The sequence below is a fragment of the Balaenoptera musculus genome, chromosome 14, assembly GCF_009873245.2.
Source record: "Balaenoptera musculus isolate JJ_BM4_2016_0621 chromosome 14, mBalMus1.pri.v3, whole genome shotgun sequence".
NCBI lineage: Eukaryota > Metazoa > Chordata > Mammalia > Artiodactyla > Balaenopteridae > Balaenoptera > Balaenoptera musculus.
In genome coordinates, this window is record NC_045798.1 from 10,649,999 (window position 1) to 10,674,470 (window position 24,472).

The following is a 24,472-nucleotide window of genomic DNA, read 5'->3' on the forward strand; positions in this document are numbered from 1 at the left end:
ATATTGATCTAAGCCCAACACGGCATCCCTTTCCCTTTGCCAGGGATTGGCTGCAGCATACACATGTGACCCAGTTTTGGTCAATGAAATAAAAGAAAGAAATCTGCTGAGAGAGAGCTTCTGGGAAAGATGTTACTGATAAAAGAGAAATTTAGACAAAAAGACTTTTTTACCCTTGCCTTCTCTTCCTATACATTGTCATATGAGGTTGAGATGCTTGGAGCTGCTGCAGCCATCTTGCAAACATGAGGACAGAACTTGTAAACTTGTCAGAGATGGCAGAGGAAAATGATAGACTCTGGGTTCTTGGTGGCGTAACAGCTGAAAAAGTAACTCTGAAATCACTCATATCTAAACTTCTTGTAAAGTTAGACAGATATTTATGTCATTTAAGCCACTATGCATTGGGCATTATTATTTGCTGCCACAAGCATCCCTAATTGATGTGGCATATCTAAGTGGTACTGCATTTAGTTCCCATCAAAATGACACACAAGGCTAAGAACATCAGCTCCTTTATTATTATTATTATTACTTACTTTTATTTTCCCCTAAACAACAGCACAATTCAAATAACAATGACACACATGTCCCACCCATATACACAGTACCACTAGTCCGCCTGCCAGGCAGTCTGGCCTTTGCTTGGTTCCTGGTGGAGCTGTCTGGAGACAGCCCCCTGTGTAAAAATCCCGACTTGGACATAGGAGACACAAGAAAGGGGGGACCTTAGCCAGAGAATAAACTAAGGGGCTTCCAGAGTCCTTGGGGAGTGCCAGCTTGGGAACGTGCTATAAATGTCTGGGTGGAGGGCAGAAAGCACTGTTTGTTTTCATGTGGTTGTTGGATAAATCCCATATGGGGATGTAAGACCTATCTATAACCCTGTGTAAACCACGTCTGCAGAAACACAGTGGTGTGAGCTACTGGGCTCCGTCAACCAAACCCTGGGGCAGGCATGGACACTGGGAGCCCAGAATGGGAACCTGGGTGATGGGGAGGTCCCCAGAGAAAAGCAACTCTTGCATTAGCTGCAAGGTCAGATACAATGTGAAATGTTATGTCCCCTTTTATTTGTTTTGCAGCTGTAGAATGTGCAACATTTTCATCATGATAGAAAAGGTAAAGAAAAAACTCCCAGCATCTTGGCCTAATGCAGCAGAACACGACCTGCCAATTGCGCCATCTCGTGGAAAAACCTACTATTACACTCTCCAGGGAATCTGGTCAATCCACCCTGACCCCCAACATTTCAGTCACACTAAATCTATGAGTTCAGCTAAAGTAATGTATCCTGGAATCAAAGAAGCCCAGGGGTTGGGGAGGGAACAAGGAAGGGCCAAGACTGGGGTCTCAGGTACAAGTGACTTCCTGGCTGTCTTGGGGAAGCTCGTTGTTGAAACTGCTCTCTCCAAATGGTGAGTAAGGGGGGATCTGGGGGGCTTCGATGATCAGCAGGCCTTCTGGGGAAAGCGAGGCGAATACTGTCACAGGATCCACCTCTGCAGGAAGCCTAGGAGAAACACACGATTCATTTATTATTTTTAATATAGCCAGACATTCTCATTTCATTTGAAAGAAAATATTTTCGATATTGCCTGGTGGGATTATTATTTTGATAATAATCCCAGCAGGCAAGTTCCACTACTATCCCCAATTTATAGATGAGGAGACTGAGATCAGAGAGGTGAACTGATTTGCCCAAGGTCACACAGCCGGCAAGCAGCAGATGGGAATAGAATTGGAATCCTGGTCTCCAAACTCAGAGTAGCTGATCATGATGCTCCTCTGTCTCCCCAGGCACCAGACTTTTGAAAAAAGGTCCACGGTAGGGAAAGCCAGAAGGTTCAATCCCCACAGATCACCGATCCAGGCTGGCTCTGACTATTGTAAATGCAGGGGTCTTGATGAAAGACCCAGGAAGTAAGGTGAGCCCGTCCTGGTCATGGGCAGGACCCTTCCTGGAGGGGTTGGGGAGTTTTTTGCTGTGAACAGCCACCTGTAGCCACATGAACTTCCTCTACCAGGGAGACTCCTGCCAAATTGAGCCACGGAGATTACCAAGGGGCCTGCAGGGAAGGATGGAAGAGAAAGGGAACTTGGGCAGTTGCCAAGCCAAACTTCTGAAGTAGAGACAAGGCCAAGAGTTTGGATCTCCCTCTCTGGGCTGGGGATGGGCTGACTCTGTTTAACCCCTTGCACGCCAACCCACAGAACACCTGGGACCATATGACAGGGCAGCCATGGTCCACAAGCATGGACTTTGCAGGCGGGCAGACCTGAGTTCAAATCCTGGTTCTTCCTGACTGTGCGACCTTGGGCTAGTGATCTTGCCTCTCTGAACTTATTTCCTTATAGGAAAAGGGGGTTAAAAATAGCATCTATCTCTTAGGGTGGTGTGAGAATTATGTAGGATAATGAAAGCAAAGGGCTTAGCACAGTGCCTGGCATACAGGAAGTGCTCAGTCAGCCTCACCTTCTACATCTGTTATTGGAGTCATCGGCTGTACAAGTGAGCATCTTGACAGCTGTGACTTTTTTTTTTTTTTTTAATGACTACATTATTTATTTTTTGGCTGTGTTGGGTCTTCGTGTCTGTGCGAGGGCTTTCTCTAGTTGCGGCAAGTGGGGGCCACTCTTCATCGCCGTGCACGGGCCTCTCACTATCGCGGCCTCTCTTGTTGCGGAGCACAGGCTCCAGACGCGCAGGCTCAGTAGCTGTGGATCACGGGCCCAGTTGCTCCGCGGCATGTGGGATCTTCCCAGACCAGGGCTCAAACCCGTGTCCCCTGCACTGGCAGGCAGACTCTCAACCACTGCGCCACCAGGGAAGCCCAGCTGTGACTATTTTAGCACAATTACTGACCCATGAAATGTCAGAGCCCAAAAGGATCTCGACTGTCCAGGACGATGCTCTCATGTTACACACGAGGAAACTGAGGCCCCGAGATGGCAAGAGACTTGTTCAAGGGCTCTCACCAGGTGACCTCTATATTGAAACACGTGGTGGGAGAGCTAATCCTCCTCAATCCTCTTGCAGATCTTTCATTTACATCTAAGGGAAAGTCTCAGCTCTGTGTTAACATGCCTTTAACACCTTAGCCTCTATCTCTTGCTATTTTCTCTCTTTTAACAAAGAAAGAGCTAATCTATGACTTAGACCCTCAGGCAGGCAACACTGCCTAGTTAGAATTTAACCACATTTTGCTTTCGTTGGATTTATTTTACAATTGTCTTCTTCAGTGAACGTTTGACTGATGAGAACTGAACCTTATCAAAAGCGAGTTGATCGAAAAGAAAAAAAGTTGTGAGCAAATAATAGTATGGGAACGTAAGCATAGAAAGCAAAAAATAGTTGAAGATGGTTCGTGAACCACACATTTGGTTTCCCCTAACCAAGTAGGAAGGTCATGGGCTTGGAAGGTGGAGAGACCTGTGTTCAAGTCCCAGACCAGCTCATTATTGGCTACGTGACCCTAGCTGAGTCCCACCATCCTCTGAGCCTCAGTTTTCTCATCCACAAGATGAGCTTAATAATTCCTACTCTAGAGCATCCTCTTTTTTTTTTAACATCTTTATTGGAGTATAATTGCTTACAATGGTGTGTTAGTTTCTGCTTTATAACAAAGTGAATCAGCTATACATATATGTATATCCCCATATCTCCTCCCTCTTGCGTCTCCCTCCCACCCTCCTTATCCCACCCCTCTAGGTGGTCACAAAGCACCAAGCTGATCTCCCTGTGCTATGCGGCTGCTTCCCACTAGCTATCTATTTTACATTTGGTAGTGTATATATGTCAATGCTGCTCTCTCACTTCGTCCCAGCTTACCCTTCCCCCTCCCCATGTCCTTAAGTCCATTCTCGACATCTGCATCTTTATTCCTGTCCTGCCCCTAGGTTCTTCAGAACCTTTTTTTTTTTTTTTAGAGTCCATATTATGTGTTAGCATACGGTATTTGTTTTTCTCTTTCTGACTTACTTCACTCTGTATGACAGATTCTAGGTCCACCCACCTCACTACAAATAACTCAATTTTGCTTCTTTTTATGGCTGAGTCATTTTCCATTGTATATATGTGCCACATCTTCTTTATCCATTCATCTGTCGATGGACACTTAGGTTGCTTCCATGTCCTGGCTATTGTAAATAGTGCTGCAATGAACATTGTGGTGCATGACTCTTTTTGAGTTATGGTTTTCTCAGGGTATATGCCCACTAGTGGGATTGCTGGGTCATATGGTAGTTCTATTTTTAGTTTTTGAAGGAACCTCCATACTGTTCTCCACAGTGGCTGTATCAATTTACATTCCCACCAACAGTGCAAGAGGGTTCCCTTTTCTCCACACCCTCTCCAGCATTTATTGTTTGTAGATTTTTTGATGATGGCCATTCTGACAGGTGTGAGGTGTTACCTCATTGTAGTTTTGATTTGCATTTCTCTAATGATTAGTGATGTTGAGCATTCTTTCATGTGTTTGTTGGCAATCTGTATATCTTCTTTGGAGAAATGTCTGTTCAGGTCTCTGCCCATTTTTGGATTGGGTTGTTTGTTTTTTTGATATTGAGCTGCATGAGCTGCCTACAAATTTTGGAGATTAATCCTTTGTCAGTTGCTTCATTTGCAAATATTTTCTCCCATTCTGAGGGTTATCTTTTCATCTTGTTTATGGTTATAGCATCCTTTTAAAGATGAAACAAAATTAAAACTCTACATCTTTTAACATGACTCCTGACACACCACCGGGGTCACTAAATGGCAGATCAGACAGACACCAGGGAAGATGTGGAGCAAAGACACTCAAGTCTGCTTTGGTTCTGGGCATCCTCCATTGATGACTTCCTGCATCCCCTGGCCTCTCACTCTAGTTGGCTGTGGAAAAGCCCCCATCTCCAGGCTTTGCCCTGCACCCAACCTGACTGGCAAATTCCAAGACCTCTCCCTCTCTCCCTCATCCAGTCAAAACGGGGTCTTTCACATGGGGATGGATGTGCTGAGAAGAACTCCTAGCCGTGGCTGAGGCAAACGGCTGGAGCATCCTGTCTGGGAGGATATCTCCAAGGAAGGATCTCAGCCTGGCTGAAGGAGCTTCCCTGTCCTCTAGTGACTGGAGCTTTTCCTGGGAGAGGCAATGAGACCTCTGAGATGGGGCTAGAGCCATCCCAAACCCCAGTCCCACTGCTTGGTGTCTGGAGTCTGGGCAGAGCCAGGAGGTCCCAGGAGGTCCCAGGACTCCCAGCTGCTCTTGTGTGATTCCAGCCTTGTGGAATCTTTAATAATTTGAATTCCCATGGGCTGGGCACCGAGTCTGTACACATCCTCTCATTCCCCATCCTGAGGGAAGGAGGGATACAGGAACAGAAGTTCAGAGCAGTCCAGCATTTTGCTGCAAGTCACCCACTCAGTCATGGAGCTGGGACTCCCTACACGCAGAGGCGAGGTTCAAAAATATTTAACAACTGGCACAGCTGGACCAACCAGAATGGTTGGATCCATGCCGAAGTGATGGAGGAGGGTCCTGGGGGCCCTTTAGTCGCTGGAACGCGGGGAGGCTTGGAGGGTCCAGGGACAGGGCCGGGACGGCTCATTGACTAAGGGGAGCCTCTAGGGGGCCTCTGGCCATGTTAGTCCAGCGTCCTAACAACCGGCCCGGCTCAGCTGCTGAGCCTCTAGCAGCTTTAGGCAGTTCTATCTGGTCAAGTAACTCCCAGCAAGCTGTTTTCCCGGAGGCCTCGGAGATGGTGAGATCCATGGAAATGGCTGTCTTTTAGAGATGATGAATTTGCTGACTTCTTTCCGGCTCAGTCCCTTTCACAGCTTTGCCCTGTCTGTGACTCCATCCTGAGACCTTATTTCAGTCTCTTAAAAGAAACATCAGGACTTCCCTGGTGGCGCAGTGGTTGAGAATCTGCCTGCCAATGCAGGGGACACGGGTTCGAGCCCTGATCCGGGAAGATCCCACATGCCGTGGAGCAACTAAGCCCGTGCGCCACAACAACTGAGCCTGCGCTCTAGAACCCATGAGCCGCAACTATGGAAGTCCGCGAGCCACAACTACTGAAGCCTGCGTACCTAGAGCCCGTGCTCCGCAACAAGAGAAGCCACTGCAGTGAGAAGCCCGCGCACCACAATGAAGAGTAGCCCCGCTCGCCGCAACTAGAGAAAGTCCGCACGCAGCAACGAAGACCCAACGCAGTCAAAAATAATAAATAAATTAAATAATTTATTAAAAACAAAGAAAGAAAGAAACATCAGCCCCCTCCCTCCCTCTCTCCCCCCTCAGCAGTGTTTGTTCCTGCTGGCTGCGGCACTAGGGAGAGGTGTGGGTCCTGGGGACGGCAGGCGAGCCAGGGAGCGCGGAGAAGAACAGTTTGGCGTTTGCCCTATCAGGAAGTGGCTGCAGCCTTTTAAGTACTCCAGAGGCGCCCGGTGGGTTAGGAATGGGCACATGGCAGGAGAGACAGGACTACAGAATCCTAAAGCTGAAAGCAGCCTCAGAATTCGGCTTGTGCAATCTCTCCAGACACAGGATATCTTTGCCAGGGCGAGGGGAGGAGTTAAGATTCAGTAACAACAACAATAATAGTAACAACAAACCACCACTTATGGGGACCTGCTGTGTGCCCATCACAGTGCAGTGATCTCATTTCCTTTTCGGCTGGTGACTCGGCAAGGCTGGAATCAGCATCCATCCCTTTTACAGGTGAGGAAAAGGGCATTCCTTGCTCAAGGAATGAACACGGTGAACTCAGAGTTCAAAGGTCTGTTTGGGCTGTTCTAAATGCTAATTTTAAGGACCTTGGGTATGTCCTTTCACTTCTGGGAGATTTAGTTTCCCCATAATACAAGGAGGGTAATGTCTCTTTTCCCCACTGCATACCTTTGCTGCAAAGGTGAAATGGGACTGGGAAAAGACTTTGGAGCCAGCAGTGCACACAGTGGAAGGATGCTGATTAGGGGGGAGGTGAGTCTCTTCTCGCTACAGTTGTTGCCATCAGGGCCTCAGTGTGGCTCTGACTCACTGGCTCAGCCTGCTGGTCTTCCTGCTGCTTGCATAATCCCCCGGCCTCAGCCCTTCTCACTCCCCTCAGCAAAACTGGCCTTTCCTTTGTCCCAATCTCTCAGCCTGAAAACCCCTCTGATGACAGCAGGACAGCTTCCAGCCTAATTCATACGGCTGCTCTAGGGGAGGCGCGCGTTCTCCCGGCCACGGGACACTTAGAGTAAGCAGCCTTTGAAAGATTCTGTTTGGGAACTTGGGGCATCATATCACATGGGTGGGTGAGTGCCCCGATTTTCGTGGAATTGTGGACAAGTCATTTTGCCTTTCCTATTCTCGGATTCTTCATCTACAAAATGAGATTGTTAATCCCACCCCACGGGGCACTGAGCAGATGACTTGGCACAATCTACGCGCCCCCATTTCTGGGAACCTATTGCAACTTTGCTGTGATACCTTCTCCCCTTTAGGTGCAAGGGTTCAATTCCCTGCCCCGGGGGCAGGGGGGTGTATCTTGAAGTAGAGATGCCCAAGAGGGAGAGACCCCAGGTCTCAGGTCCCAGGCGTCCCCACTTCCACTCCAATCCTACCCTGAAATCCAACTGCCAGGTTACTTACTGGATTTTCTTTGTGAAGTTCTTGGAAACAATGCCACCTTCTTGCTGCTTCTCTTCATGTTTACCTGGAAGGGAGAAGAAAGCCATGTGTCAGCGGCTATGTCCCTCGGGCATCATTCAGGACTCAGGCTCAGATGTAAAACCTGCCCCGGCCTCGCTGTGCGGCTCGGGGCTTGGTCTAGAGGTTCCAGTTGTCTGAGCCTCTGGTCCCTCATCTGCTAAGTGGACCCACTTGATACCACCTCCCAGGCTGTCGTGAAGATGCAGTAAGACAACAGGCAGGTCAGGAGGCCTTGACCGTGGTTTGTAGATGATTATGCGTTAGACTTAGGAAATCACAGTCTATCTCCTGTCTTCTAAGATGTGGCATGGCATCTTCGAAGCCTTGCGTCTCACCCCTCTCTCCTAACCAGCCAGGAGACCCCTGAGGCCAACATCCCAGAATGGGTGAGAGGAAAAAAGTGGGGCTAGTTTGCCACCCAGCTGGCTTTATAATGCACAGAGCCCTTTCCCAGCTCTGAGGATGGGCCTCTTTCTCCCTCAGTTACCGATGTGAAAACTGAGGCCCAGGGATGGGTCTAAGGGCACCCAGCAAGTGCATGGCAGCCCCAGTCTCACAACCAACTCCTGGAATCGAAGCCAAGAGCTGGGGTCCGATGCCCCTCCGCCTCTTCCAGCTTCTAGTTAGTTATTTGGGCCCCATTATCTGTACTGAGTCCTGAAAGAACTGCCTGGAAATAATGCTTCAACCTGCTAAAAAAAAACAACACCCCAAGGGGGCTTTCCCTGAGAAATGACACATTAGTCACCACGGATGTGAAATTCCACCCACCCCTCCTCCTCCAGGCTGGCAGGCGAGGGCTTTTTTTTCTTTCCTTAGGAAGGAAAAATATGAAATTACAAGAAGGCTTAGGCGCAAACTGCCTGTCGTCTGCAATTTATGTAACAAATTCTGAGCCCATTGGCCCATCCCCACTTTTTTTTTTTTAAATGGGGAGAGTATCTCTAATTTCTCTTTAAACAAATCGGATTAGCACCTGGCAGAGCCATTAGGCTCCTATTATTACTCGTTCCTCGTTTGTGGCGCCACATTCCAGGGCCAAGAACCCTCATTTACCCATGGACATCCTTCTGAGGGGCTTTGGAATCTAGACTGTAAATAACCTTGTGTAGTATGGTGTCCTACTGCAGTCAAGATTTTAAGCTGATAATTTATAGGTGATTACATTATTCATGACCTTTTTATTATTCATTATTCCTTTATTAATAACTTGTTTTCTGATTACAAGATAACGCATGTGTATGTTTGAAAATGTAGAAAAGAAAGAAAAAAAAATCAAAACCCTCCATAATTCCATCACCCCAAGGAAACCACATTTTTGTATATGTTCCAGACCTTTCTATGTTACTTAGAAATGCATACATGTTATATAGTATAGACGTATATCACCCATTTTATCAAATGAGATCATATTGTATGTTACACCTGAAACTTGTTTTTCTCTCTTACTGACGCGTTATAATTATTTTTCCATATTATAGCAAATATTCACTGCCAACCTGACTTTTAATGGCTGCAGGGAGATATAAGTTCATTTAGCCAATCCCCGGCTTTGGGGCACTGAGAGGGTTTCTGACATCAGAAAGAACCTCACTGTACTGAACATTCTTGTAGCTAGATCTTCACACCCTGCCTCATGACTTCCTAGGATAAATTCCAAGTTCTAGAATTTCGAAGCCTTGTTCTATATGTTGCTAAATTTCCCTTAGGAAAGGCTGCATGAACGTAGTCTCCCACCAGCTGGGCGGAAAGGGGTACATTTACAGGAATTCGTTTTTCAACGGGAGTGTCTGCCTAACCAGAACATACTATTCTGCCAACGTGCTGCCTCTTGAAGCTCAGAGAGTTTATTCTGACCTGCCAAGTCCGTGACCACCAGCTGACCAGCTCTGATACAAGCCTGTGGCCAAAGGAACACTGTCTGTCCCCTGGTCCCCTTCCCAAAGCCTGGGCCTCCGGAGACCTGCTTCCCCTGGGGACAGGCCAGTGCCTCTGACTCAGCCCTTTTGCACACTTGGTGTCCTGGCAATAATAAATGATAATGATGGTGATGGTCAGAATAATAATAGCAAACTCTTATATTGCGGCGCTTCCTTGGTGTCCGCCACTGTTCTAAGCACCTTACTGATATCAACTGTTCATTTTTCACAAAAACCTTAGAAAGCAGGTACTTTTATTATTACCATTTTGTGGATGGGGAAATGGAAGTTCAGAGAGGTTAAGTGATGTGCCCCAGGTCACACAGCTTGGAAGTGCTGGAGCAAAGACTCCAAGGCAGGGATGTGGGTTGGGGATTGGAGTCCCTGCTCTGACATTTCCCAGCACATCTCTCTTCTTCTCTACAATGGCGATGACAACAACTTCCTAGGAGCCGATGAGTCACAGAATTGCTTTGAAAGTTGTAAAAATACCACGTGAAGGTGAATGCTTGTGGTTTATTTTGATACTGGGGGAAAAAACTGATCCTCAGAAGCTAAACCTCTCCGTCCATGCTCTGAAAATAGGTACTGGGGTTGTGGGGGAGGATCTCTAAGCAAAGGCAGCTCCGTAAAGGGGGGCTTGGGGGAGGGGGTTAAGCTGGGTGAAAGAGGGTTTTGCTAGGAGGCCCCTGCTGAAGCTTAATTTGCATGTTATTTGGATATCTATTTACTGGGGCAGTTTAAGGATTATGACTGATTTTTAATTTCTTATTTTGCTTTCCTGTTTACATTTTCTACCATGGAAATATTTTATGTTGGTAAACAAAAAAGCAATTATTATGAAAAAAACAAAAACAACGAACCCATCTGGAGGCCAGGGGAAGCTAGAGGTCCCTCACAGCCACCGAGAAATGTAGGTGCCAAGAAGCCGCATCAGCACTTCGGGGAAAGCCATTGGCCCAGCTGAAGAAAGAAGGTGCTGTTTCCAGGGGAGGCAGAGGCCCTGGGATTAAGGAGAAGGGGTGGAATAAAGCCTCTGGCTTTCCAGTCCCTTCTTCGGCCAGGGCCTGGGCCAGCGACCCATGAAGAGAACATTTCTTGGCTGGTGGCTGCAGGGTGGGGGAGGGGTATATGTGAGGCATGATGGAAACCATCTGGTCCAGCATTTTCCAAACACTTCCCTGGGCCTAGACACTCATATGTGGTCAGATAAGACAGGGCTACCTCTCAGAGATTCATAAACGCCATTAGCAAATTCAAGGCTCTGATAAGTCCTGCAGTGAGGAAACCTGCATTTATCAGATGCCCAGTGATATCTTAAAACACACCATTTGGCAAATACTGACCTAGTCCAACTCCTCATAAGACCAAGGGTAAAGCTGAGGCCCAAGAGGTGGTAGGATTTGTCCCAGGCCACTCAATTAGAAGCAGATCCAGCCATCCTGACTCGGAACTATCTAAGCAGGCCTGGCTTTGAATTTCAGACCTTGCCATGGAGAAGCAGGTGATCTCAGGTGACTTAGTCTCTCTGGGCCTCAGTTTCCTCATCTGTAAAATGGGTGCAACAAACCTACACATATTTCGTTGGAAGTCCATGTGAGGAACCAGTGAACCAACATATGGCTGCGTTTAGCACAGTGCCCTACACAAACAGCTTGAGGAAGAATGGGTGTGTCATTAAGTGAGGTAGGATGGGAGACTGATCTGACTTCCCACGTCCCTTGAAAGTTGCTTTTTAAACGAAGCCCCTGATAATCGATTTGATTTTTTAAATCCCTGTTATAAAAATCTCTGGATGTATTCTTGGGGGATTTGGGTTCTGTCAAGCCGACGTTGCTAAGTGCACATCTGTGAGGCATTTTCAACCTGAAAACGCTTTGTCTGTCTTTGTCTTATTTAAGCCCCCAGTGACCCCATTTTACAGATGTGGAAGCTGAGGCTCTGTGACCCACTCGAAGCCTCTGGGTTAGTAAGGTACTCAGCTGCGATCTCAGCCTGGAGCTGTCAGACCCCACCTAGAAAGGAGGATGGAGGAAAAAGCTCTCCAGGCTGGACAGAGTTCTCCTGGAGGGGCCACAGGGCATGGGACACCCTCCACCCTGGGGTGGAAGCCTCTGGAACCCTAATTAAAACAAAGACAGGAGAAGCAGTGATAATAATCACCTTGTTTGCAGAGTGCCAGGCAGACACTAGTATTAGCTCCATTTTACAGACAGTCTGCATTTGTTATCATGGATTGCCTGCCCATATTTAATCTTCCCTACAGCCTTGCAAGATGGATGTTATTATGATCTCCACTCTTCAGATGGGGAAGCCGAGGCTCAGAGCAGTGAAAAGACTTTCTTGTCCATATCCATTCAGAGATTGAACAGCGGTGGTGGGATTTGAACCCGGGTCTCAAAGAACATCTAGCATTTATGTATGTATGTATGTATGTATGTACGTATGTTTGGGGGCCTTAGCGTTCTAGTAACATCAAAACAATGCCGATCCCTTGTGTTCTAGGCACTAAGTACACACTTTACATGCGTCATCTAAGACAAAAATCCTTAGGCCGTGTAGCCATTTGAACCCCAATTTCCACATAAGGAAACAAAGCCCAGAGAAATGGTTTCAGGCGTCTGGCGCCCTGGCCATCTCCCTCCACCCACATAAGGCCCCAGAATGCCGCCTGGCCCACCACACCCTCCGGAGCCTCTGATGTTTATAATTCTGCCCTGGGAGGCTTTGAAACTCCCCCTGAAAGCTGCTCTGCTGGGGCTAGTACCTACCCAGCCTGTTTACAATGGCTTTTATTGATTTTCCAGCCGGTAGAGCCTGCCAGGAACATGCTTTTTAATAGAACATTAATTGGGAGGGAAGGGACAGAAAGCTTTTCCCCTGCTGCCCTGCTTCGCAGGGACTGAGTGTCCATTTCCTCTTTCCTCTTCCCCAAAACGTTCCCTCTCCCAGGCTGGGATGTGGGCAGGCCCCGACTCGGCCTGCTGCTAACTCACGGCGTGACCTTGGACGAGTGCCCACCTGGGCCTTAGCCTCCTCAGCTGCAAAATGGGACTAGCCACCTCTGCTTCTCAGGGCTGGAGTAAGGATTATTTGAGAGCAGGAATATAAAAGCTGTAGCCCTTGGCACCTGGTAGGTGCTCAACAAATTGTCAATTTGCTTCTGGCCTCCCAATTCCCAGACAGCCGGGGGTGGAATCCTTGGTGGTCTTGGGTGGGTTGCTTTAACCTCTCTGTGCCTCAGTTTCCTCATCTGTAAAAAAGAGGAGACAGGCCCTGCCCCTTCTGCTTGTGTTCATTGAGATGCCACAGGTAAAGCTCTGAGCACGGTGCCTGGCAGACCGTAAGCGCTCAACCAGGGTTACCACATCGTAGCCTTATAATGACAATTATGCCTCAGTTTCCTCATCTGGGACAAGGGAAACCTGAGCTAGTTACTAACACTATCATTACACAGCATCAAACACCCCCTTCTGGACTGTGTCGTGATGCTTGGGTGCGTGAACCTCACTTCTTCTTTGGCTTTTTACTCCTGTATCTGTTAAACTTATTCTTTATTTTAAATTCTCTCTGTTAGGACAGACATGCAACGTGGTTTCTATTCCCCTGCCTGTTGGCTGGCTGATGCAGCACCCAAAGGCCCCAGCAGCTGAGTCAGGTTAAAAATCCCCTTAGGAACTGGAAGAGGAGAGCTTTTCTGCAAAGAGAACTTTTACGGGCTGCATTCCAGAGCCCTGAAGTCACCTGTGTCATGCGACCACAGCGTCCCCTCCAAAGGAGCGTTCTCTTGGCTCTGCCGGGTCTGAGGTCTACACCCCCTCCCCTGCCCCCCACTCACCAGACACCTCCACGTATCCGTCCTTGGTCTTTACCATCAGCTCCTCCGGCTTAAAGCTGTGCACGTTGACACACACTTTCCAGGGCTCCCCGGGGAAGGGGGGCGGGCTCCTGCCCTCGGCAGGCACCCCAAATCTGGCCACAGCAGAGGGCCCCCGGGGCACCATGCCCGACCTCAGGGTCCCCGGCCAGGCGGAGGAGAGTCGAGGCAGGGCCCAGTCGGGCCAAGAGGCAGTCAAGTCGTCGGGGAAGGGGTCCATGCCGAAGCCATCATCCAGCAGGCGGGAGGACAGGGATGAGTCCCGGAAGGGGTCCCGGCGCCGGCGGCTCGTGTAATGGCAGGGGAAGGGCATCTGACCATCAGCCATGGCGGCCGCTGAGCTGGAGGGGAAACAGAGGCTCAGAGAGAGGGAGCCACCTGCCCAAGGTCACACAGCAAGGTGATGTGGGTGCACTGGCCTTCCAAGCTTATTCTTCAGCTTCGGAAAATGCCACTGCCAAGGACGGAGGCGCACACCAGGTTGGGGTTCCAGCCCCGCAAGACTCTCCAGCCACCGAAGGCGACCCTTGGCTGGTGCAGCAGAATTCTCAAGGACCCCTCTCCACACAGCCTCACCGGAGATCCGCCAGCCACCGTCCGCCCAGGCCGTCCAGGCTCTCAGCCAGAGCCGCGGAGTGGAGCGGAGAGCTGAATAAGCCGGGAACGCAGCTCTAGAAACTTCTTGCTTCTCCTGGGCTGGGTGCCTTCTATTTATTCCTGCTTGGGGCTGGAGGCGGGTTCTGCAAGCACCTCCTGTCACAGGAGTATTCAGAGGTGATGAACCAGCCCCAGAGAATCCGCGGAGGGGACAGCTGGGCTCCCGGGGGGCTGGGAGGGGCCTTCGCGGCCAAGTTCTGCCAGCCTCTCCGGACTCTCCTCCCCCAGCTCGGCTGGGCTCAGCTCCGCCCTCCCTCCCGCTCCCTTCCCCCCAGAGCCTGCCCGCCCCTAGCGGGGCACTAAGGCCTGGCTATTAATAACCCTCGCCTGGCTGAGGGCTCAGATCACCCTCCTGAAATACCCTCTCCAGAGCCTGCAGCATCCTGCCTCCCCACTGGGGACCCGCGGAAGGCGAGGAGAGAGACGGGAGCCAGTGGATTGGAAGGCGGGTGACCCTGGGTTGCAATGCCCCCTTCCAAGCCTCCAGCATCCTCAAGCTCTCAGAGCTTGCCTTCTGCGCCTTCTGAGGGGCGTAACATTCTTCCCCAGCTGGCTCTGAGCTGTCAGCTTTCCCACCTGTGAAATGGATGTAATAGTAGCCTCCTCAGGGATGTATCATAAGTCATCCTCCTTGAGCGTTTAGCAGACCATCACTTCTATATTTTCAATGTTGATTCTCAATTACATAACGCTTGCTACATGCCAGGCCCTGTTGCAAATGCTTCACAAACATTAGCTTTGCTTCATCCTCACCAACAATCCCGTGAGGTAAGAGTAGTGCGATGATCCCCATTCTACAGATGAGGAAACTGTCATAGGAAGGGTTATCCAATGGTAGCTTCTATTATGATGATGACAGTTAATAATGATAATTATCCAAAGGTGCTCTATTTAGGCAGAGTGTCTGGTCTGGACTTCCAAGCCCGGAGAGGACCTATTTTCTAGACTTCCCTGCCCCTCCCAGGTAGCTCAGAGAATGAGTCTGTAAATTGTCCTTTAACCTAAAGGCACCTCGAGCTTGGGTTCATCTTTCATCTGTCCCCAGCAGGTGTGCAGTTTGGGGCGTGCTATGCTCCCTCTATGGGCTTAGGGTCGGGACCCTGCCTTCCTCGTGGGCTGGGGTGGTTTGGGGGGTGTCTTAAGGAATTCAGTGAGTCATCGGTTGAGATATCGGTTTGGTATTAAGCAGGGCGCACATGAGGCAGTTTGCTAAAAATAATAGTATGGAAGGTGGCAACACCACCATCGTTTACTGTTCCCCGCATACCTGCGACGCGGTGAGCAGTTGCTGACGTTATCGCCCTGAACCCTCACAACAGCAGTGTGGGCGTTGCCACCATGCCCATCCTGCAGGTGAGGAAACAGGCGCGGAGCGTGGCCTGTGCGCACCGCTGGGGGGCGGCAGGGCCTGGGTGGGAACCTGCAAGTCTGGGCTGAGCTGACAGACCCAGACCCCGCCGCCTTCTCCTGGGGCCGAGAGGGGCAGATGGAGGCGCCCCCATCCTAAGTGACCGGGGTGAGGTCATCGTGCTGGAAGCTTCAGGCTGACGTCACGCTGGGCACCGAGGCCTCAGCTCTCTCTGTAATTACAGTGGGGCGAGGCTGGCTGGGTGTGGAGCCAGGAATGGGGAGAATCGCTGCATGACACACAGAAGAAAGCTGGCCCTGCCTGCGACCTGGGCAGGGGCTGGAGAGGTTTCCGAGCAGGGGTGGGGGTGGGTGGCTCCTCCCGAGGGAGTGAGTTTGTGTGTGGACTGGAGTGGGTGTAGCGTTGTGTGTTTGTTTCCCGCGTGGGTGGGGCAGTGTTCGCCTTCCTAAGGGCGAGTCTGCGGGTGGGTGTGTTCTAGAAGATGCTGCTTCTCCTTCCTCCCAGGCTTCCCTTCCACAAAGCCTGGGGAGGGGGTGGGGAACACACGCTCAGTGACCTCACCTCCCTTCTCATTTCAGGGATGATTGCGGCATTCAGGCCTGCAGGAGGGAAGAACCGCTGTGCGGCTAGAAATAGCAACAGCAATCATTAGCATTTATCTGGCACTTTCCATGTGCCAGGTTCTGTTCTAAGCACTTTAAATTTATGTGTATTAACTCAGCTAATCCTCCCTACAACTCCATGAGGAAGGGACTTTTATTATCCCCATTTAACAGATGAGGAAACTGAGGCACAGCGAGAGGATGTGTCTTGCTCCTGTCTATATGCCCAGTTAAGTAGCAGAGCTGGGATTTGAACCTCAGAAGTTTGGCTCCTGATCCCTCTGCTGTACTGCCTCTTGTAATCATAGTCACTGCTCACATTGATTGAGCACTGACTGTGTACCAGGCCCTGTGCCCAGCACTTTCATTCATCGCCTCAATGAATCCCTGTAGTTCAGAGAGGTGAAGCCACCTGCCCCGGGCCACACAGATGGCTGAGGATTGGAACTCGAGCCAGTGGGATGTGGGAGCCCCCGGTAACCAGAATGGGACAATATTGCCCAGGCCTTGTCTGGCGATCCTCCCGCGTGCCTGTCGTCCTTTTCAGCCTGGGCGCTTGCTATGTTTCTGGGTGGGGCTGGGGAGGGGGCGATGCTACACCCCAGGTCCTGGAACAAGGGCTCCAAGGGTGCCATCCTCTTGGAGCTTTCACACAGGAAGGGCCACAATTAATCCTAAGACAGACAGCCCAGGGGGAGGGTGACATCACCCTGCATTCTGGAAACGGGGGCCCTGGGACGAGGAACAGCAGCCTAAATTCACACAGGTAGTGCCAGGACGAAGACCCAGGCTGATTCTGTGCTTTTTCTTTCCACTGCCGTGAGAAACCCAGGTTCTCTCCCTCCCCAGCCTTTCCCCCTTCACCTGCAGGTCCAGCCACGATGGGGGTGGGGTCTGTGGGAGCTGCAGGGGGTGCTCTATGAAGCCCTCCAAGGCATGGCTTTCTGGATGTCATTTTTGCCTAAAGTTTGACCTACAACTCCAGGGGTTTGGACTCTTGTTCTGGGTGTGGAGGCGGATCCTGGCGGCCTCCCCGATTCACTCAGGCTCCAGGTCCAGGAAGACCCAGCTCAGAGTTCCCTCTCTCGGTCGCCCCCAGAGCCAGCTCATTCCCCAGCAAACAGGAGGCAAGGATGATCACGCATTTTCTCCTTCCTTTTCTCAGCTCCCCTGTGGGCGACAGTAATGGGATTTCCAGCACCTTCACCTCCATGAGAGCAGGGCCCTTGGGTGTCTCGTTCACAGCAACATCCCCTGTGCCCAGAAGGGCACCTGGTACATGACGGGAGCTCAGGAGATCTTGGCTGAGCAGATCATGTCTTATTCTCACTGCGTCTGAACTGCCTTGCTACATGTGACAGAGTCCACGCACAGTGACAGCACTGGGATATTAACTGAAATCTCCAGAGTGCCTAGAAGGTGCCAGGCACCAAGCTGAATGCTCTCCAAGCATGTTTTCACTCAATCTTTACAACAGCCCTCTGCCCTGCAGTTTGTACTATCATCACCCCAGTTTTCCTGATGAGGAAACTGAGGCTCAAGGCAGGATGTAACTTGCCCAAGGCCACCAGCTTGTGGGCTCCGAACCCAGGTGTGTGTGAACTTCAAGCCCAGTGCCCCTTCTTCTGCTGCACACCTATACAAACGCGTGATTAACAAACAAAATAGAAAACAACCCGCATGGCCCCTCCCTTAACAAGTCGATACCCTCCTAATCCCATGCAGGTGGTGCTTATTAAGCTCTAGCTTCCTCCTGCCATTGTCTCCAAAGTTCTCTCCAGACTGCTTCCTCTGACCACCTCTAAAAGTAATTATAATAATCCTAATCACAATTAAAATAGCAAACATTTAACATTTTGTACCAGTTGTGCTTTATGTATCAACTTAATCCTCAGCCAAATTGCTCTAAAATCGGTATCATTATCTCCATTCATAGATGATGATATTGAGTCACAGAGAGGTTAAAATAACTCTTTCAAGGCACACAGCTACTAAGTGGCAGAGCTGATATTCAAATCCAGGCACACTGGCTCCAGAGTCTGTGCTCCTAACCACTCGGTGATTCTGTGAATAACAACAATCAAAACAACGAAACAGTAATGAACCCACCATTATTCAAGACCGGTTATGTCAAGACTGAGCTCTGCTAAAAGCCCTGTCTTCTCTCTTCATCCTCATGAAAACCCTAAGAGGCAGTGGGATGCTGTTACTCCTGCTCTATGTGGAAAAGTCTAAGGCACAGAGTCAGGTCTGTGCTGACTGGCTCCTAAGCCTACACCTTCAGCTGCCCAGTAAGCTGGGCCGCCTGGCCCCCGCTGCACGCCCGGCCAGAGCACCAGCTCTCCAAACCCAGCCGGGCCCAACAGACCGCAGCTGAGCTGCAGGTCACGGCCCACCTCTCCCTTCATCTTCTCACTGGGCCTTCCTCTCTAGAACTTTCTACCAGTCCGTCCAGACCTTCTCAGTAGAACAAACGACACCGGGACACACTCACATTTGGGAGCCTGGAGGCTGCCTGGGATGAGCTATCATGGTGTCAGCCAGAGGATCCTTACGTGTTACTGACGTGAAAGCTGCTCAGAGCCGGGGCGGGGGCGGGGGCTCGGTGGACTCCGCGGAGGGGGTTGGATCTTAGCTGCCTGTGGCTCCAGAAGGGAGTCAGGGGTCAGCTCTCTTCACCCATCTTCAAAGATGGACAGCCCTGGCTAATGGCTCTCAGGGACCCCTTTACTTATTCCCCATTACTTATTCCTTTTATCAGGACTTCTGAGACCCCTTTCATAACTCAAATAGTTATTCTGAGCCAGGGAACCAGATTTTTAAGGCGTGAGAGTGCCAGCATTGACCACTTATAAAAGACAGTAAAACATGGTGGGTAAGAAGGTGAACACGCCCTGATTGAATCCTGTTAGCTGTGCTGCTCTGGGCAAGTGTCTTAGCCTCTCTGAATCTCTGTCTTGCCAGCTGTAAAATGGGGATGATAACAGTACCTATCTCACAGGGTAATTGTCGGCACAGATTGTGAGGGGGACATGGTCGAGGAGGTGGGTATGGGCCAGATGACGTAGGGCCTCGTGGACCCCACTAAGGAGTTAGACTTTGTCCTGAGCATTTTGAAGATCCACTGATCTGTCTGGAGAGGGAGGGTGATGTGATGAGATGTGAGATTCCAGGAAAATCACGAGCTGCTCATGGAGAGTGTATTACAGGGCAAGACTCCAGGGAGACCAGTAAAGATTTTGTTGTAGGATCCGGGGAAGATGGTGGCCTGGGCTAGGAGAGGCCTGGCCTGTTGGCTAAGAAGAGGTGAAGGGTGGATATAATCCTTGATATAGTAAAGAAGCAGAAGCAATTTGACCACGTGATTGGAAGGGAGGGGAGGGTTAGGAGTTTTTAGACCTGGGCGACCAGGTGGATGGTGGTGCCGTGCAATGAACATGTGAGGACAAGCAGATGCGGGGAGTGAAGAGACCCATTCGTTCATTCACTCTTTTATTCATTCACTTCGTATTTATTAAGTTCCTATGTGCCAAGCACCACCCTAGGGGCTAGAGAAATCAGTGAATGAGGTGAAAGTCTCTGCTCTCACATCTATCAATAAACAAATAATCCGATCAACAATTTAAATACCTTTAGATGCTGAAAAGTCTTACGAAGGAAGTAAAGGCTCTTAGTTACGTTTCTGATCTGATTTCCTGCTACCATCCACCCCTTGCCCCCTGAGCTGAAGTCCCAGTGGCTTTCTTTCTGCCCTTGGGACGGAAGAGCCACACTTATTCCAGTCCGAGGACCTTCCAGTCACCTGTGACACTCCTCTCCAAATCTCTGCATCTCTGGTTTCTCACTTTGTGCCTCTACTTAAATGTCACTTACTTGGACAAACCTTCTCCTATCATGTTCTCTCACATCAGCTGGTTTCTTTTTCTTCATAGCCCTGGTCATTAACTGACAGTTACATTTTTTTTTTTTTAATAGGAGTTCGCTTTTTTTTCTTTTTAAGATGTTTTCTGGCTTTATTTATTTATTTATTTATTTTTGGCTGTGTTGGGTCTTCGTTTCTGTGCGAGGGCTTTCTCCAGCTGCGGCAAGCGGGGGCCACTCTTCATCACGGTGCGCAGGCCTCTCACTATTGCAGCCTCTCTTGTTGCGGAGCACAGGCTCCAGACGCGCAGGCTCAGTAGTTGTGGCTCATGGGCCTAGTTGCTCCGTGGCATGTGGGATCTTCCCAGACCAGGGCTCGAACCCGTGTCCCCTACATTGGCAGGCAGATTCTCAACCACTGCGCCACCAGGGAAGCCCTGACAGTTACATTTTACCACTCTATTATTTCGGGGTTTTTCTTTTTTATTTTGTAATCCATCAGAATGAGAGCTTCACGAGGGCTGAGGGTGGGGACTTCTGTCATTTAGGGCTCTGTCCTTGGCACCTAAAACAGTACCTGGCACATCACTGGGATTCAGTACAATTCTGGGCACTTGGTAGGTAGCGATGCACTTCCAGACGCCATTGTGGTTGAGAAAAGCCATGTAACTAGTTGTGGCCAATGAATTGTGAGCAGAAGTGATGTCTGTCAATGCCAGTCCCAAGCATTTAATATAATAGCCCCAGGGAGACCTCAGCTCCATGAGGGCAGGACCCTTGGGTGCTTCCCCTTTCCTTCTGCACTCTGGTCACCAACATCATCAATGAGAGGCATTCCCCTGCTGGATGGGAGATAAAGCTCTGTTCTCGTAAGACTCTGACGTTTGGGATTTATTTGTTAGTACAGCATAACCCAGGCTATTCTGATGAATAGTTTTCCGAGTTCTGTCCTTTTGTGGCTGTTGGTGTTCCTTCAAGAGAACTTCTCGCTGCTATAGCGTCGTGCTGAGGGGTAAATCATTCTCTCTCCTTCTCTATGGAGAGACCTGCCTGGGAAAGAGGTATCTATTCCTCCCAGTTTGGGACATTTATGCAGAATGCCATTACAAAGCACTTAGCAGAGGGTCACTCTGAGATCTCTGGGGAGAGCTGGAAAGTCTATAATCTTGAGGTCCCCTTTCCCAGATATCTCTGAGGTCAGTGCAGGAGGTGGTTTGACCAGTTGGTGACCGTGACACCAGGCAACTGCTTTGGAAACTTTTTTTTTTTTTTAGGTCTGGGGATGACAGCTCTTAGGAGGGCTCAGCCTGAGAGCGTTCTCACGGTCTGTGCTGGGAGGGGGAGGAAGGTTGGCGTCTCTGGGAGGATGTACAGAGATGGACAAGGGGAGATATAAACATGATGCCTCCTTCTCAGGGCTGGCTTAGATTCACCCTGAATACGAGGTAGGATTAACTTCAGCTGAGAACAACAGAGAGTCAAAATAACAGTGGCTATAAGAACAGAGAGGTTTCGTTCTTCCTAATATTAAAGTCCAGAGACATTCTGTCTGAGCTGGCACGATGCTGTGCTCCACGTGGTCCTTGGGGACTGGCACCTTTCCATCCTACTGCCCCATCTGTATGGGCTCCAATCCCGAAGCCATCTCATGGACCAAGGAGCCACCTTGGCTCCAGCCATCATGTCCTCATTCCAGCCAGCAAGAAGAAGGAAGGGATGAGGAAGAAACAAAAAGCACATAACAAATCTCTTTTATAGAAACTTCTGGAAGCAACCATGTAAAAATTCTGCCTTTTCTCACTGGCCAAAATTAGCCACATGGCCACCCTAGCTGCAAGGGAGGATGGGAAATGCAGTCTTTATTCTGGGTGGCCCTGAGCCCAGTTAAAAATTGGGGTGGGGGTTATTACTGTGGATGAAAGGGCTATGGCTATCAGGAGGCAACTAGAAACTCTGCCGCATCTTGAGAGAGTAAAGACAGATTTTGCAGAAGAGTCCTAAAGGCTTCAAGTTGGGTTCTTTTAGAAAACTGGTGGGAAATATGTACTTCTCTGCACCAAAATGCTGATAGTTTCATACATAAAAACTTGGCATGGGAAGTCAGATGATTCATGGACTCTCTGAAGCCCAAGCACGGGAGGTCATGGATTCCCTTAGGTTAAGATTACTTAACCTAGAGATAGGATTTGAGGTGAGAGAGAGACTCCAGGGAGAAAAGAAAACCTGCCGTGAGTCACCTGGCCACAGGTTGGCCATAGTTATAGAAGGTTCAGAGCCAGGACTCAGAGGGAGTGGAAACCCCTGTTGCTCTGGGTACAAATACCTGAATGATGCCCCGTGTCCTTCCACTGGTGGAGGGATGTGAGAACTACTCTGGTAGAAAATGTTGATGAAATGTCAGGGTGGGGATACATGTGGGGAGATCGCCAAGCTCTGAGGAGACTCTGGATTCTTCTAAGTGGAGGAGATATTTATGGAGGGCGGCAGCTGGGAGCGCCTCTCTTGAGAACTCGGTGTTGGAGGTGATGAAAGGTGAGAAGAGAGGCTGTTTGAGCTTTTGCCAACGTGACCCGGCACCATCCCAGAAACTTATCAGGAGGGTACCTAGGCAACTCAGCCAGCCTACCCCCAACCCCCAACTTTTTTAGGATCAGTAACAAGGACACTACCTCCATCAGGCCCTGGGCTAAGGGCTTACACGCATCACCTCTATCCATCTCCAGGGCACCCTTACGAGATCGATACTTTCATTGTCCCCATTGGAAACACGAGGCACCTGAGGCTCAGAGAGGTTAAGCCACTTACACAGAGACACTCAGCTAGGAAGTAGCAGAGTCAAGCTCAAACCCGGGTCTTTCAGACTCCCAAGCCCTCACTCTCAGAAACTGCCTTTAAAAAATCATGCCAGGGCCGGCACTTCCTGCTGGGCACACCGGGAGCGGGGATGAACGGGGCAGGCAAGGCTTCTGTCCTCTTGGAGATGGGCAGCGAACACATAAACAAGTAAACACACTAATTACAGATAGTAATAAGCGCCATGGAAGGAATGCACGGGATAGGCAGGGGGCAGAGCCCCACTCTAGGCAGGTGAAGTCGTTCCTCTGGTCCCGCACGCATGCAGTCGCCCCTGCCTGCGATCCCCGCCCCTCCCTCCTCTTTCTTGGGCCCCCTTTTCTGGCCTGGCCAACTCCACTCATTGCCTAGGCATTAGCCTAGATGTCAGTTTCTCTGCAATGCCTTCCTTGAACCTCCAAGGCTGTTTTAGGTGTCCCTTTGGACCCACCCTCATTCTACCATCCAGCTGTGCCACCTACTAGCTGTGTGACCCGAGGCCCCCGTCTGTGCCTTAGTTTCTGCATCTGTAAAATTGGCATAAAATAACACCTACCTCATAAGGATGTGAGGTTGAAATCACATACGTAATTTGTGTCAATATCCATGAAGCGCTTGGAATCGTACCCGGCACAGAGGAGGTCCTCTGCAAGAGTGGCCGTTGTTCCTTGTGTTCTCAGTGCCACGATGGCAGCTCGTACCACACCACAGGATATCATCAAATCTGGACGGCAGATGACATCTTAGGTGCCACCTAACTCAGTGGTTCTCAGTCCTGGCTTCATATTAGAATGACCTGGGAAGCCTTTAAAAAGATGGCTGACTGGCAACCACTCTCGGCGATTCTCATTTGGGGTGGGGGGGTGGGACTTGGGCGTGGCTGGTTCTATAAAGGTCACAGGTGTTTCTAATGTAGAGCCAGGGTTGAGAAACACCGGTCTAAGCCAACCTCTTTTATCAGGTGGAGTAACTAGGGCCCAGAGAGGGCTCGGTTTGCTCTCCTCATGAAGCCAACTAGGGGCCCCTGCCCCTTGGGGACTTTTATTTTCTGATGTTGCCCCCACCCCCTGCTTGTCTGCTTGTCTTCACCCGGTGGAGGGGCTGCGTGTGCCCCGGCGGCTGGAGAAGTGTAGGGTTTACGCTGCCTCTGCTCCATCCCTGGGCAGCCGCCAACCTGGCCGGAAAGAGAGGCACTTCTGGAAGCAGGGCTGTCTCCCCTGGAGACTGGGAGGGCTGGGTCACCTGTTCAGGCCAATCGCAGGAAGAAAAAAACACAAGAGCCCCGTAACTGGGAGCCAGAACACGGAGAGAGGGGCGAAGACCTCCTCCACGAGTCACTAGGAGGCGGCTGGCATCACAGGGACCACCTCCTGGCAGACACGTTTTCCAGAAAAAGTCGTCAGAGGCCCTTAGGGAGGGCTAGCTCTGAGCAGATGGGGCTCACACCTTCGGGAGTAGAGAGGTGCAGCAGAAATGGCCCTGCAGCCCACAGACCTCGGTTCAAATACCCACTAGCTACATGGACTTCCCTCAGCCTCAATTTTCTGCTCTGTCAAATGGGGCCAAATGGGGTTTAGGAAAATGAAATAAGTTAATGCATGCAAAGGGCTTGACACATAATTGACCCATAAAAGGTAATTATTATATTATTATTTATTGATGAAGCCTCAAAAGAC

At 50.0% G+C, this 24,472-nt stretch overlaps 1 protein-coding gene across 1 annotated transcript; it reads right to left on the reverse strand.

Annotated features, from left to right (window-relative positions):
* Positions 1-499: 499 nt before the first annotated feature.
* HSPB8 (heat shock protein family B (small) member 8) lies at positions 500-14,373 on the reverse strand. The gene is made up of 3 exons (XM_036823376.1): positions 13,437-14,373; positions 7,620-7,683; positions 500-1,513 (listed from the first exon to the last, which is right to left on the reverse strand). Exons 1-3 carry the CDS (start codon positions 13,801-13,803, stop codon positions 1,354-1,356), a joined length of 591 nt encoding a protein of 196 aa, XP_036679271.1. The 5' UTR covers positions 13,804-14,373; the 3' UTR covers positions 500-1,353.
* Positions 14,374-24,472: the final 10,099 nt, after the last annotated feature.